Source organism: Homalodisca vitripennis, chromosome 1, assembly GCF_021130785.1.
Source record: "Homalodisca vitripennis isolate AUS2020 chromosome 1, UT_GWSS_2.1, whole genome shotgun sequence".
Lineage (NCBI taxonomy): Eukaryota > Metazoa > Arthropoda > Insecta > Hemiptera > Cicadellidae > Homalodisca > Homalodisca vitripennis.
Genome location: NC_060207.1, coordinates 59,483,778 through 59,500,305, shown reverse-complemented (window position 1 = coordinate 59,500,305; position 16,528 = coordinate 59,483,778). Strand labels below are relative to the sequence as shown.

The 16,528-nt window shown below is 32.7% G+C and overlaps 1 protein-coding gene across 2 annotated transcripts in view; it reads right to left on the bottom strand.

Annotated features, from left to right (window-relative positions):
- Window positions 1-2,675: 2,675 nt before the first annotated feature.
- Window positions 2,676-16,528, bottom strand: part of LOC124362575 (putative surface protein SACOL0050) — a 52,527-nt gene continuing 38,674 nt past the window's right edge. For both annotated transcript variants that reach the window (XM_046817204.1, XM_046817213.1), the window contains 5 exons: window positions 13,628-13,782; window positions 8,672-8,810; window positions 6,982-7,170; window positions 5,964-6,104; window positions 2,676-4,790 (listed from right to left, as the gene is read on the bottom strand). In XM_046817204.1, coding sequence (XP_046673160.1) covers window positions 4,644-4,790; window positions 5,964-6,104; window positions 6,982-7,170; window positions 8,672-8,810; window positions 13,628-13,782 — 771 coding nt within the window. In that variant the 3' untranslated portion in view covers window positions 2,676-4,643. The remainder of the gene's footprint in view (window positions 4,791-5,963; window positions 6,105-6,981; window positions 7,171-8,671; window positions 8,811-13,627; window positions 13,783-16,528) is intronic.

Genomic DNA, 16,528 nt, shown 5'->3' with positions numbered 1-16,528 from the left:
TTATTAACAATTACAAAAAATACAATTCGAACAATTCTACAGATGCTTTAAAACTGGTGTCACCGCATGTAAAGCTTGCTGAGTGTTCCTTCACAATCCCGGACGCAACCTTGGATCGAGGTTTTTATTCTACGGCCCAGTGCACCAGATATGGCAGTAATATATCGCTGTTTCTAATACAGTAGAGTTACAATAATCCAAGGTAATTGGGGCTGGTGGTAACTTGAATTTTGAGAAACTTGGATTACACTAAATAAACGGAAAAAAGCGTTCTCAACATATTTTTGTATGAGATTTAATTTATATAGTAATCTGAATACAGTAAAACACATAATTCATGATTCAGTTACCTGGAATGCATATATGGTTTACTTGAAAACGGAGTCCAAAGTAATTTGCTTTAAATTTGACAATGTATTTTTTGCTTTAATGTCCTGCCGTCATCTGAGGAGCATTGTATCGACTGGGGTCGCTTCCGGTTGTTGTTCTATGTAGGTAAGCACCGCAAGCCCTTCTGTGAGTCATCACTACCATACTCTCTTCACACACAGCCTAGTCATCACTTCCTTCCGCTGGGTTACCTGGTTCAGATATAATTTCTGTGATAGTTTGGTCAGTAACTTCATGTTGCTTATCATTTTTTAACGAATCTGTTTGTTCACATCCTGGGAACTTCTTTATAAGTTCTGCTAAGGGCAAATCGTCATCTGGATCATTCTCTTTACTTGTGCTTGAGTCTTTATTCAAGATCTTATTTCACGATTTGTTGACAGTGTCTGTTTTAACTTCATCCTAAGACTTAGCTATCCAAAAAACCACTCTTTCATTGTACGAGTTTTCTTAACAAATTTTTTATCGTAAAAAAAAAATAAAATAAAAAATAATATACAATAAAAAATTTTATTGCACCTTCTGTTGCTTGAGCCACACATTGCAACAAACAACGTCAATATGCCTTGATCCCTAGGCTGAATAATGCTAGTGACGTTTGGCGGCAAAACAGAGTTGCAGATTTCCTCACAAGTTAGTCTTCTTCATCAGGGTGGCACCCAGCGTTGTCTAGCGTCAAAATTGCTTTCAAAGGTAAATTCTGCTTCTTTAAATATTTTTTTTCTGGCACTTAGAACCATTTCTTAAAAATTGCTTTGTTCATCCATGCAGATTTTTTATTTGTTTAAGTTCTGGGCAAATCAGACTTTGAGATATTTTTTAAGGCTCAAGGTTTAGCAGATTTACCTATGACCATCAGCTTTAATTTGTGGTCACCACTAGTATTTACAGCAGCAACACTGTAACTCTCTCTCTTGATTTTTAAGTCCTGGGGCTGCCTTTTCTTCTTTAGAGACACGGGTCTTTGAAGTTAACATCTTAAAATTCAGTCCGGTTTCGTCACAATTGTAAATCTGGTTTCACTGTAAGATTTTCATCTTTGATCTACTGAGACATTCAAAAACTCTCCAACAACTTCAGAATCTGCTGACAATTTTTTGCCGCATATTTTAAGTTGCCTGATATCGTATACTTTTATCCAATGGTCAAACCATCCTGCATTTGCAGTAAAATCAGGTTCGCCTCCTTTTAACTAGTTTCAGAAAAACAACACTTTTTCCTGAAAGATCGGGCCTGAAATAGAACTTCCTTTTTGATGTTGTTTACTGAACCACAGACAAAGGGCTTCACTTGTTTTTTTCATACTTGGATTTTTCCGTTGCTTTCTGTTGGATGCAGTTATGTCAACACTTTTAACAGAAGAAAACTGTTCAATTTTGCTACGATTTCTGCAGCAATCGCCTACTGTTGTCTCGCCTACATCATAATCAACTGCTATTTTCTTCAGCGATTCTTCTTGATCAATCCTCTTTAATGCTGTGAGTTTTTCTTTGATAGAAACAATCTTTCTCTTCACTTTTCCACTCATTTGCACTAAATTAGCTAAAAATTCACAAAAATTACACATAAAGTAATCCACACACCCCACACACTTAGCAATAACACATGCACTACTCAACTGAATTGAACACCTGACAACTATAAAACAATCATGAACGAACCAAAACCGGTTACAGTGGCAGTAAGAGCAATACTGATCTATTTTTCACAACGCGTGAATCATCTGAGCAGACAGGTGCCATTGTCCACTGACCTTCACTTCTCAAAAGATCATTAAAGCACTGAACGACTCACAAGTGACTTGTATACAATGTGCCATAAACAAATTTTAGTCACCCACTTCAGGATTAACAAGCATTACTTTATTGATTTAAATAAACAATCTACAACTTTTTGTTACTCTAAGGTGCCTTGGAATACACGGAATCTCGGATTATCAGGGGTTGAATTATCGAGACTACTGTATGATAAAATTGTTGGCCAGAGAGAAATTGTTCAAATAAGAAGAAAACTGAGGAAAGAAATGCATGTTTTGTGGAATGTTTTGCAAATTTGTACTAAATACAGAGTAGCAATACAATTTTGGTTACAATTCTCAGTATTTCGAAAGATGTTACGAACAGAGAATAAACTTAAGATGATCCAGTCCTCTCTCCTCTCTAATTTCTCACAAGCAAACCTCCATGACACATTACTAATATTAATATAATTGCACTATGATAAAACAACAGCGCTTCATAAACCAATTAATTGATATTAAACTAATGACAATAATGAATTAAAAGTGGTTGTAAACAAGTTTTATTTATGAAACTTAAATCTAATTTAACAACATTTTAAGCTATCAAAAAATAAACAATTTAACATATAAACATACTCAAAATATGAAGCAACATCGACCATGTTAAACAAAAACAGATTTAAATATTATTTACAAAAATCTTATATTAAGGAATACAATGTTTATTATTATCATTATAAAGACAACTATGAGCAAATTCAGAATATGGTGGTTTGAATAACAGTGCAACTTTTACTGTAAGATTTGATTACAAGCAACATAAAGAATTTAAAAATGATTATCAGAGAAGACTCAGACATTTCTAAACTATACTTTAATAATTAATCTTTCTTATAAACGTGGTATGTATATCATAAACATTATTACCAGATTAATACAAATTTATCCATTTTCCACACTAGTGCCCTATCCTCTTTACTTAAAATTACTGAACAGTTGTAAGTTGTTAGAAGGAGATTTAAAAATTAGCATGCAGTACATAATAAGCAATATTAAAAATAAATATTAAATTTAAGTAATCATTCCTTAATACATTTCTGCATTAGAATATTCTGCCATCATGTAGTTACCAAAAAAGTGCCTGATTTTAAAATTACGATATTCCACTGTTTTAAAGATATTATCAATTTAGAATTTTAAAAATTCATTTTCAATTTCAATCAAATTTAAATCTGAATTTGTAAGAGTCTTCTCCTGAGTAACATACAATCAAATTTGTAATAATACAAACAGATCAAATTGTTATAGTTGGCATTACAATTGACAATACAGATTTAATTGCATTATTTAAATAACATGCAATTAATTTTAATACACCATACATAAACATAGTAAGCTATATACAAAGTATAATTTACCTTGCTTGGCACGAAAACAAGTACTCAATATTATTTGTGATTAGTTTGTTAATTTTTAAAATTACAAACTTTTATCCCAACCATCCAGCGTTACTAACGATAATATAAATAAATACAAATTATATATTAAATTAAAGCAGGAACACGGTTTTTAAACATTGACAATATACTATTTATAAAAAAAATATACAATAAACTACAATATAACATTTAACTTAACCAAAATCATCCACACAATACTTGATAACTCATATTTTGTACTAACATCTCTTAAAACTAGATAGAATAACAAAAATTACCGGCAGTCCAATTACCATTAATCAATTTGAACAGTCAACAACAATCACAGAGCTATTTAATCAAGACATTTTTGTATAAATAGAAAACTGCAAGAAGACTAAATAAAAGCTGATTACTGCAAAACTGTATTGTATTGAGTTGAATCAGAATCAATAAATCTGTGATTTAAAACATTTTTGTTTTATATAAGAATCTCTAGGTGAAATATGAGGAAACAGCCAGCACCTTTATAAATAAAAGAAATAACTAAATCCAAACATAATCTATATAAAACTGTGATGAGTAATATAATATACCAGTATTAAATGTAAATAATGCTTACTTGAAGGACTGATATTGATTAAAGATCTACACAAGTAGCTATCTACCTTATAAAAAATACAAACTGCTAGTGATTTAAACATAACATACCACTTAACATTTAACCATTTCTTTAACATCTATAAACATTTTGTTCAGACTCCTAAAACAGCAGTATGGAAGAATGAAATGGTTCATACATATAAGCTGTACTCCTCAGAGAACACATTAGAATAAAACTAATAGCAGTAGTTTTAATTAAACCACAATCAGTGCTATTAAATCGAGGAAGTTTGCTCTTGCCACAAGCATTTAGAACTAGTGTAGAAGCTGGACAGTCCAAGATATATGTCTTCACAGATTTTATCTTGGTATATTCATTCCTTGTGAATGTCAAATTTTTTTAGAACGCTTCCGTGATACATCAACAGTGATTTTTGTTTTACTAAATGTTTCTTGAGCTAGTTTAACGTGAAACTTCAACTACGTAGAGTTTACTCCGTGACATTGGGATTAGTGTAGCTGAAGCCCTGAAACTGTGTCTGATCCATGGACTGGAGTATCGAGGGGTCTATAGGTGTAAGGCAAGCTCTCTCTGCAGTGAAGTGCTTGTCAAAGTAATGTACATCGAGAGGATGTTTCTGTAACCACAACACATCATGTCTTATATTACAGTATTCTTATGTGTCTTGCATATATTTAAATAAAATTAATACAAACATATTGGCTGTTATAAACTTTGGCTGCAGCACTCCGGAAATACTGTTACATATTTCTATTACGTTGAAGCTGCACAGAGGATTACCTGCGTTTTTATCCTTCTTCCATCATTGCATCATTTGTCAACTAGCATTGTACAGGGAACCTTGAGCTGTCGTAGCAGTATGTGTGCTATTACCTTACTTTTGTGTGCCATCAGTTTTTGGTTCGCACCCTTTGCCAAATAATAAACATATAACATTAATAAACTATTTTTCTGCCTACTATTTTCTGTTAGAAGTGGATAACAAGTAATAAAAAAACTAAAAAATTCTATCACCGTCAAATGTGTTGATTTTTAATCCCTAGAACTGAGAAAATAGTTTGGTATTTACATGACTATAGGTATGCAATACTTTGATAAAATGTTAACCCATAATGGGCCATGAAATTGTGCACAGACGTAAGGTCAAAAATATTACTTATTTTCACTTCAATACCTAGTAAATATCACCACTAAACCATAAATTAGGATTAATATACAGTTGACAAAAGTTCAGACCCATTGCAATCTTCACATCTGTTCTAAGAGCTGGAAAATGACAGCTGGCTACTCATTCATTGTCTGCTACAAAATCAATGATACCAACACTCAGTTACAGTCACAATGTAATTTGATTCAAATTTATACCGTACTTTTTGCATTTTATATTTATTAACCTTTTGTATTAAAATTACGCTGTATTAACAAACTTACAATGCATTTACTATGAAAATTAAACTATTTAAATTTTGTAAGAATCAACATTTTTATACATATTGTTTTCTTTAGTTCCAAAACATTTCTTTTTTTTAAATTTGACTTTGTGAAAAAGCCATAACAATTTAAATGGCTTGAAAGTGTTAGATATATTAATAGGATCCATTTTTTATTCTAGGATGTCTGGTAGCATAATTTAATCAGCCCAATATTACATGCCTCCAACACAACACAACAATAAACAATAAACATGCTTTCCAACAGCAATGTAAATCACAGAGATAAAATATAAAAAAATGTTTAATTTTATCACAGAAGTAATGGAAAACACCATACATAAGTGGGTAAGACTTACAACATTCGGTTTGAAAGGAGGCATCAGTTCCCTGCGCTCCAGCCGGCTCCAGTCCAAACCATTGAAGAAGGGGTGGCCCATCACTTCCTCTGCACCGTTCTCACATGAACCTAGCCGCTTGGTCGCCTCTTTCTCTAACAGCTGGTACATAATACACATAAACACTTTATGTGATGAATACTTAATACAAATAACTGAGGCCTGCTTTTGACCACAGGATTATTTTAGTAGTCACCCATCCAAGGGTCACATTCATTGTTGCTGGACTCTGTCATCTTGCTATAATTCCAAGGTCATTTAGCAATGGCCTTGATAGATGCTATACTCTCTTGTTATAAAAAGAAAGAGTTTGGTCTCATATTTCAATTGAATCATGTAATTTTAAATATTATACATTAAAATAATGTACTACCGGAGTGTGTGTGCTGTACTAGTTTGGCTGTTTTAGAAAGTAAAAGCTTATTGGTTTGCATTGTTTGTTAGTTTTTATCAGCCAGCTTTACCTGACAGTAAAAATAATGATAATATTTCATTAAATTGTAACATAAAGTGTTGACATTTATTCTGAGAATATTACACGTGTTTTGATTAGATGTAAATATGTTTAAACTACTTTATTGCATGTAAAACCTGATAAGCCAAACAAAGAAGAAAATAATGGGATTTCATGTTAATACTTTATTTTTATTATTTACAGTTTTTGACCAAGATTTTTGAAAATCACTATAATTGGGTACAATGTAATAAAGAGCAAAGTATTTTAGCAGCAGCACTCAAAGTGTTAAAGGTAAAATATAGTTAAAATTATTTATTTAATACAAATTTTTATGAAATTTAATTCATCTGTCTGGAAATTTTGGCCATGCTAAACCTCATTTGGCAAAGATTTTTTATGACATTCTTCTAATTTTTGAATTAACTGCTAAATATAACAGTGAAACTTTTTAATTTCTAGTTAATAATCTATGTAACAAAGTTTACAAAATAATAAGCATTCGAATAGACATATGAGTTGTACCTGACAGAGTATCCGCTTAGCCTCCAATGTAATGAAGCGTGGGTAGTGGGGCTGTCTATTGCAGATACACCAGAACAGATCGTCTTCATCACAGCCACTGAAGGGACTCTGGCCCACCAACATCTCGTATAGTAGGATACCAAACGACCACCAGTCCACGCATTGGTTGTACTTTAGCCCCTTGATAATCTGGGACAAATGGACACATTTGTTATCTACCCAGCCTGTAGAACTATTTAGGAGTTATCGTTAATTATTACTGGTGGACAGATTCCCAAATAATTTCATTCAGATTTCAGTGTTATTTGTAACTAAGAAATAAGAATATAGTACTATTCTAAAAAAATTGTATAATTTTTATTTGGGATCGGCTGTTGTTAGCGAATAGACTTACTTAAATTTTCGGTGGATTTGAGATTCAGTTTCAACATATCACTAGTCATGACACTAACTTTCCAAGTGTATTATAAAGACTTTTATTGGTTTTATTCATTATTTTGCAATAAAATACTCTGAAAATATTGATATCAGGATTGAGTCATGATATAAAGAATCTTCAATACCTCGATACCGCTAGGAAGTTATTGAGAATCGGAATCAACCCACCCCTATTAATTATTATACACCTTGATAGACATTTTAATAATTGATAAACACTGTAAATGGTAAATAAGGTTGTTGTATAATGTTGTACCTAAAGTAGTAATTATTGTTGGGATATATCCTAAGAAATCCAGAAGTTACACAAGAGATAAATCATTTATATGAACAAGGTATACTGAAATCCAGTTCAATTAGTTCTGTGGTCTGACCTTACGGCTGTGCCACGACCACCTTGTGCACATGTGCGGTCTCCTTCTATAATATTTGCAAGCTTTTACTATCCTCTCTGTCAATAGTTAATGAAGTGTCATGTTGAGTGACAGCACTAGCGTCACGATATTCCTCTCCAACTGTCAGCAGCACTGAATTTGGAAAGCGGACTATAGTTGCGATTTTAGTGAGCCAACCCAAACAAAGGCATTAATTCATAACTTGTTATCCTATCAATGGAGTGAATAAGAGAGACAAGTTCACTTCACGGGAGCCTAGAATCGTCACAGTACCGCCTGTCACACCACAGAGTTTCCAAGTGCTCACTCTGGTGCCACAATTTATAGTACTGAATGAGTTATTTTTTGAGTAACCAGTACAATCAAAGATACTACTGGTTTGGTTCATTAGAGGAGCCGTTTATTTTTATGACAATCCATATTTCTAATTTTTTGAAAATCACAAATTCTGTATACAATTTGTGCTTACTCTATTTGTTTACAATTCTATTAATGATAATATTGTTTAAATATCTTGAATATGCTTTCTTGACCAAATTGTACATTTTATATTTTTGTGATTGAAGAGGGAGAACCATCAAAACACCCATGATTACACTTATGTGTGTAACTAAATATGAGCATAAATAGATGTTTTTAAATCAGAACTGAGTAATCAAAACATTTTTTGTCACTGAGTCCAGTTCAAGACCAATTGAGCACTTAAACTGTTTATTGATATATTTTTCATATCACCAATAACTATTTTAATATGGAGTGCAGTTGAATGTTTGTGAAGTCCAAGCAAAACCATCATCTCTCTTCCAACACTTTTTGTACAAGATCCAAAATCATTTACAGAGTTATTATGATCCTACCTCAGGAGCCATGTAGTCCGGAGTGCCGCAGAATGTATCAGCTGTACGGTCCAGGAAGATCTGTAGTTTGCACATCCCAAAATCTGCTATCCGGACGTGGCCATCAAAGTCCAACAGAATGTTGTCCAATTTGAGGTCCCTAATTGTTCATAAACTTATCAGATTTTTACAAATACAGCAGTATAACCAAACCATTATAATTTAACTTGTATTAATGATAGGAAGTTAATTCAAACTAAAAAAATAAAAACTCTAATTTCATAAGAATAATTAATGAGAAGATTGTACTTGTAAAATATTAAAACAATACCATTAATGACCAGATATAATGACACCATTCCTCTGTGATAACAATTCAGGATGCAAGAGAAAATCTTCTATTGTTCTTTAGAATTTATTTAATACTATTTTTGCCCACTGGGGTGGGATAGAGGGGATTTAAACACTCAGCTATACAACAAAATTCAAAATGATAACATTTAAAAACAGCATGGACATTTCCCAGAAGTGGCATAAATAATAAGGAGAGGATTAATTCATCTCCATGAAAATATTAAAGGCTATTACTAGTTTTTAACAGGAATTTTATTAAGGCACAGAATTACTAAATTATGTTCGAGTAAGACATCCAAGTATTTATATAGACAGTGTACCATTCCCTATTAGGACAAAGATAAGTACTTGTTTCCCTCACAGATCATGTGACTAATGTAGGGTTAAGTACAATACTTGTGTAGTATTTTATATTGAATGATAGTATTTACTGTAGTATATGATTCTAAACTACCTTAATATTAATTAATTAATATTAGTGTTATGTGAATTGATATTATAAAAATAATATAAAATTTAAACCAACGAGTACCAATTTAAAATTTGATTAAACTAATTTGTATCACATGTTCCACAAAAGTCACATGACTAAAACAATAAACGTTCTTGTTTAAGAGTCAGCTGGCAGCCATCTTGATTTTAGCAACGAACTATACTACTGGAACACGCACTGGCCATAAGCCACATGTTGTGTTTTCCGGTCTCACACAGCTGTGCATTTCAGGTGTATCCATGGACTTGCACTTAAAGTGGGCAAGAACTCACAGAGTTTTGCGGTGATCAACGGGATGATACGGCATCATGCCTTTTCATGCCGAAACACAAATCATTGTTGTTATTTGCATTGTTGGCAACTCATCCTGTTTATTACGTCAAGACGTCTGATCTGAGCATCTCAACTAGTTTGTTTTCTTTTTATTTGTCAATGTTGGTAGTGTTTTTTATTTCGTGACATGGTGAAGAGTTGCTCTGCGTACAACTGCACGTCCAGATGGACTAAAGACAGCCACATTTCTTTTCACAAGTAAGTTCTTACTACATCAACCATGTCAATGATTATTTGCAACTTCCAAAATAGTAATTCTCACCAATATTATTTTCTGTATTGCCAAATTATTAAAAGTACGGTAATACTGTTAATGAGTAAATTAATAAGCTATCATTTTTTAATCATGAACAATAATTATATAGTTGAGTAAAAAATGCTTATCATTCAATTATTTCATCTGTATTGATCCAAAATATCAATGCTGATCATTATACCACTTATAAATGCATAAACTTATAAATCATTGTTAAAAACAATATCTACTGACCTACTCTACTTTATAATTATTGGATCTTTGTGATTTTCAGCTACCTGTATTTTATTATTTGTTAAAGCTTTCCATTGAATGATGACAATTTATTAAAAAAGTGGATTACTGTGACAAAGAGATAATTTTAAGCCAACAAAACATACTGTTTTATGCAGTAAACATTTTACCGAACATGATTACCATTTAATTTTGCCTGACACACTAAGAAAATGTCTAGAAAATGAAGCAGTTCCAACAATTTTTTTATTTTCCATCTCATATGCAACAGCCATTGGAGTTTGTACATTTTATGTAGTTTACTTTGAAATAAAATACTGTCAATTAAAAAGTTGTTCTTTTCACCTGGGAAATATTTTAATGTCTGTAATCTTGGTTTCCGGCTTTATAAGTAAAATATCAAGTAAAAATCTCAATTATTTTGATATTGTACAAACATCTGTTTTTTTTTTTTTACTAAAAATAAAAATCCACGGTAAAAAGCAGTTATTTTGTAATAATAAATAAATTGTGGTATCTAACAATATTATTAAGTCTAGAAGGGGTTTAAAATGATGTTAGATCATTACTATAATGCCAGCCATATGGGCGGAGTGAGTTCTTGCCTATTTCCAGTGCCTGCAGACTCGGAACGCAGCCCAGGATTTCAGCTCAGTTTCTCCGGCCCAGAGCGCGTTCCATTAGTATAATTCGTTGGATTTTAGCCACATAACAATAGTGTTAACCTCAAATACTGCTGCACTCTTGTTTTTGGTCACAGAATTATAGAAGATGCATAATCTTAAAGATATATTTAAAATATATAAAACCACTTCATTAATCATATCATTAAAATGAGACATCTCCCATAATTTTACAAAAAAGAAGGTTTTTTAAAATGTTTGAGGCTTAAGCATTGTTTTAGGGAAAACTCGAGGTAATTTCACAAGAGTTGGCATTATCATACTTAATTTAATGTTAATATTTTATTATATTCTAGAACAGAACATAATAAGTGGTTCATTAAACAATAGAAGAAAGGATCGGCCAACCAAATGTTGCCAAACATGCTAATAATTTTGCTCCACAACTGTGACAGTCAATTCATTCCAACACAATTTACAATTTAGTTAGCCAGATGCATACAATTATACATTGTTTTGTAGACAAAAACAATGAATTATTTAGTAATAGGAAAAAAACAGTTATTATTTTTACCACTTATAAAAATAGTGTAATGGCTTTGTACAAACAGCTGTTACGAATATACAAGAAACTAAAATATTTTAAGTACAAGCAGTAATATTTAACAATACAAATGTTTTTATTTAAGTGACAGTATTTAGTTTTAGTCTTCTATTTCTTCCCACACTGTTACTATAATGTTGTGTTATTTGCCCAATCAGTTTAGAGTGGAGCATCTTATAGGTAATGGTTACTTGACAAACATACAACTTTGTGTTATTACTAAATTGAAATGTTATGTCCTTTAGGCCAACTGGTATTTTTGAAAACTGCCCTATAAAACCCTGACCTGCAGCTGTATCTTAAATGTAATTTCTATTTAAATAGTCATCCCATTTCATATGCTGGGTAATCATAGAACAATTGCAATTGACAAATGTTGTCAATTAATTATAAAAATTCAAAAATATTAACATAGCTTTCTAGATTTTATTTAAAAATTATAATATAACTCAGATGGTCTCCTTAGTCCATAGGGTTTGTTTTGAAGTGCAGTGACTGTTACAGGTGTTATAGTTTTAGCCACAATAAAATTTGTATTTTTAGTATAGTGTGCGGTTATCTTTATGTAAAACACTTATTGGGTTACAGGGTTAGTATGTTCTTTGGAATAAATAATCAAATTTCACCATAAAATTTTAAAAGTAATGCCAAATAATTAAAAAATTGTATTTACAATCCCTTTAGTTAAAAGCACATGCTCTCTTACTTACAGTGAATCTGAAATAAACAGCAACAAGTACAGTAAATTTCTAAAATAAGAATAAGAAATGGGTTGAGGAAGAAATTAGAAATTTAAGTGTGGAGAAACGAGAACTTTATCTATTGTTGAAAGATGATTCCTCCCTCACTTGTACTTTCCACTCTTTTCTTATTTAAGTCATTAATCATGCAAAATAATTTTTTATTGTTGCTTTCTTAATTTTATAACAGCACTGTAATTAACATGATATTAAAACTTACACTTATACATTGTTAAAACTTGTTGCTATCTAACTAAGGGTTTTGTTTAGCTTACACTACACCCAAACATCTTTAGATTGTGTCATTCTTGGCTTCATACAAACCTCATGCAGTAGTGGGCTACGGAAGAATTTTCGTGATATTTTCCGAAAACATATATTCAACCTCATTACATAATTACATCAGGTAGTGAATTACAGAGCCTACCTATCATTACTGTGGAGGTGTTTTCCAAAAATTGAAGTTCTACACTGAGGGATAGCTATATTACCAGAACTCGTTTTAGCAGTTGCAAGGACCAATGCCAATAAGTTAAGTGTTCTTTTGCACAAACCAGGTGCAAGATAAAATGTATATAGACAAAAAAGAAAAAATAATATTCTACTTAAAATTTTCTCAACAAGATCCCAAGGGTTTTTTTAAAACAATTCTGATGAAATTTTCTTTATTTTTGGTGATGAAATTTTCTTTATTTTTGGAATTTAAAATGCAGCTGGAAATTGTGCCCTTACACCTCCACATTTTAATAGCGTAGGACATGAAAGAGTTAATAATTCCATTGCAAGTTGCCTGTGAAATCTGCTGGAGAGCAAAAGTTGATAATCTTATTTAATAGGAAAACACCAGAACTTAAGCTCTAGCAAAAAGTTGAAAGAAAAGGAAGTTACAAGTATTTCAGAATTAAAAATAGAGGGTTAAAGTGTGCCCTGTTAATCAATCGCTTCTTTAAAGACCACTGTAGAACAGCACTCGTTTTCTCATAGACCCTTACCTCCAGCTCGGCCTTCCCAGCCACAAACATGGCAAGTAACATGTGTCATCATCCGCAAATAAACATACCTTTGAATTTTTTAATGCTCCTGGAATGTTGTTTATGAAGATCACAAAAAAGGCATGAGAAAAAAATCCTAAGGGACACCCTTCTCAATCCGAGTTGCTGAGTTGTATCCGGTATGTGAATATTTTGTGACCCATTCACCAAATTTGATGGAATCAATGATTGGGAGATTCCTCTGATTCCCAGGTGCTCTACCTTCTTACTTTGGTAGGATTGTGTAGTTGATTAGGTCAAAAGTTAAAAGGACAAATAAAAAGTTAAAAAATCTAAAGTAAACATTACCTGTAGATGATTCCTTTCTTGTGTAAGAATTTGAGGCCTGAGACAATCTCAGCAGCGTAGAAACGTGCTCGGCCCTCATCAAAACGACCTTGCTGCTGGATGTGGAACATCAGGTCTCCTCCGTTGAGATACTCCATTACAAAGAAAAGGTGTGACTGCCCAACAGTAGCAACATGTTATTACATAATTCCCTCAGGAAAAAACTTATTTATAATGAAAATATATCATATTCTGTAAAATTATTATTGGACAAAGCAAAAATATTCTTAAAGTTTCTTTTAAAATCTGTTCTTCACTTCATCAGGTTTACAAACTTTTATAACAACCATAACAAAGGAAAATACCATTTTATACACAAAAAAGTAAACAAATCCAGAAATTTCACAGAAAGGATGACAGATATTGATGATTATTTCCATAAGCAGTGTAAATATGCCAAAATATTAAAAATGTTGAAATATAATCTAAAAGCCCTCAATTTTTTTTAAATACGCCAAACACCCTTTTTTACAGTTTTTAGGTTGCATACACCTGAACTAAATTACGTTAGGTTGTTTGTTTTCCTTGTCGGACTAATGACTTCAGGCATTTAGGGGATGACAAATACAAGAGAAAAATGCTACACTGAGGATTGTTATCCCAGCCACAACTCACTTACACTAATGGGTAGTATATGACATTGATTCACTCACTCGTCTCTTATTCTGAAGTATGCAATGAGAATGATACTGTGTTTATGTTCATTGGAATGAATATTACCTGAATGGTATAAAGTAACATAATCTGTGCCAAACCAGATCAGTTCGACCTCATTATCTCTGATGAGTTGGTTAGGATTATTGTGTAATTGCTGGTGTAATTCAGGTGATTTTTCAATCATAGTTTATAATGGTCTGACCATACGTTAGAGTAAATTAGAAATGAGTTAAATATTGACAGCATTGTGTTCTAATCTACTATCTGTAGAGGATACTCAGTTAGATCATAGAGCAGTTAAAGTTTTATTGAATAAATGGGTAGAAGGTTTATTTACTAAATATTTTAAAACTAATTTGTATGGAGCCAGAAACAAATACGAGATCTGTCCAAAAAGTATCCGACCGCAGACCAGTAGGCGGCCGCGGCGTAACCGACCGGCGAACCAGTTATTGGAGGGGAGAGGCGTGCCTACTCCTTCCCATATTAGGCATTGAATATGATCCGGTCAATCAGTGACTCACAGTGCTCTGTTCCGTACAGTACTGCCGTGTGTGTGCGTCGCATTTCAATATGACTGAACGTGTTGAGCAGCGCATTTGCATTAAATTTTTCCAAAAACTTGGCCATTCAGCATCAAAGACGATTAATACGATACGGAAAGTTTATGGTGACGTGTCTATGGGCGATACACAAATAAAAGAGTGGTTTAGGCGGTTTAAAAATGGCCGCATATCAGTGGAGAGTGATGACCGATCTGACAGGCCTTCATCGGCCAGAAACGCTGAAAATGTTGAACGTGTTTGTGCAGCAATTAATAAAAACCGTCGATTGACTGTCCAAGAGCTGGAAGAAGATTTAGGAATACCAAAATCGTCAGTTTGTAACATTTTACACAAAGATTTAAAAATGAACCGTGTTTCGGCAAAATTTGTTCCTTGGCTGCTGACAGAAGACCAAAAGAACTGTCGACTTGAAATCGCACAGAACAATCTGGATTTGATAAAAAGAGACCCAGGGCTATTTAAAAAAGTTATTACTGGTGATGAGTCATGGGTTTATGGCTACAACCCTGAAACAAAGGCTCAATCTTCACAGGGGAAAGCTCGCGAAGAGCAACGGTTGAACAAGACAAAGTTGAAGCAATGTCAAGACAATGCTGACAGTTTTTTTTTAACAGGACGGCGTTGTTCATCACGAATATGCTCCAAAAGGCCAGATAGTGAATAAGGAGTATTATCTTGAGGTCCTAAGGCGGCTACGAGATGCAGTGCGAAGGAAACGACCTGAACTGTGGACAATCCGTGACTGGATCCTGCACCACGACAACGCACCAGCTCATTCCTCAAATCTTATTCAGCGTTTTTTGGTCAAACAAGACATCAACCAACTAGGACAGTCTCCCTACAGTCCTGACATAGCTCCTTGTGACTTCTGGCTATTTCTGAAATTAAAAATTCCTTTGAAAGAAAAAAGACCACCAGAACACACCAAGATCGTTGTAATGAAATGAAAAAATGACTTTATTAGAGGCGAAGTTAGGACTATAAAGTCCTCTCTACCACTTAACCTCACACAAAAATATGTTTTAATAGTGTCTATAGTTGTAAATATTTAAATATTATAAAGGGTAAATTTGTATATTGCTTTACTTTTCAGTGTGAATACTTCACAAAATCAGTATAACAGAAGGATATTGAGAACTCTGTCTCTGGTAATCAAAAGGAATGAATGCCCTTTAATAGCCTTAAATTTAAACAAAAATGTTATTCGTAGCATTTAGTCAATCCATTTCATTTTTTAACAGAATTTTTTTACTGTGTAACTGTCAGCTACCAGATATTAAATGTTTAGTTAAATGATTGAATTTTAACTGTTTAATGTCATATGTTTTATTTATTCAGGCTATATTTTTAAATGTATCATTTTCATATGACAAAATTCTGTTGTAATTTCTGAATTTCTGTTTTATTTGTTACTAGCTGTTTCCCGCGGCTTCGCACGCGTCTCTTAAGCTTTGCCCGTATATTTCTTTGCCTTCAAATAGTGTTTGGATATTTTAATATACGTAACTACTGTGTTGTAATTGCAGTTTATAATGTGCAGGCGCTTTGATAACTTTTATATCTTGCAGTACAGCCTGGTGGTTAGTTACATCAATGGGCATTGCGTATAAACCTTCTACATAGAAAAATACAAATTTTC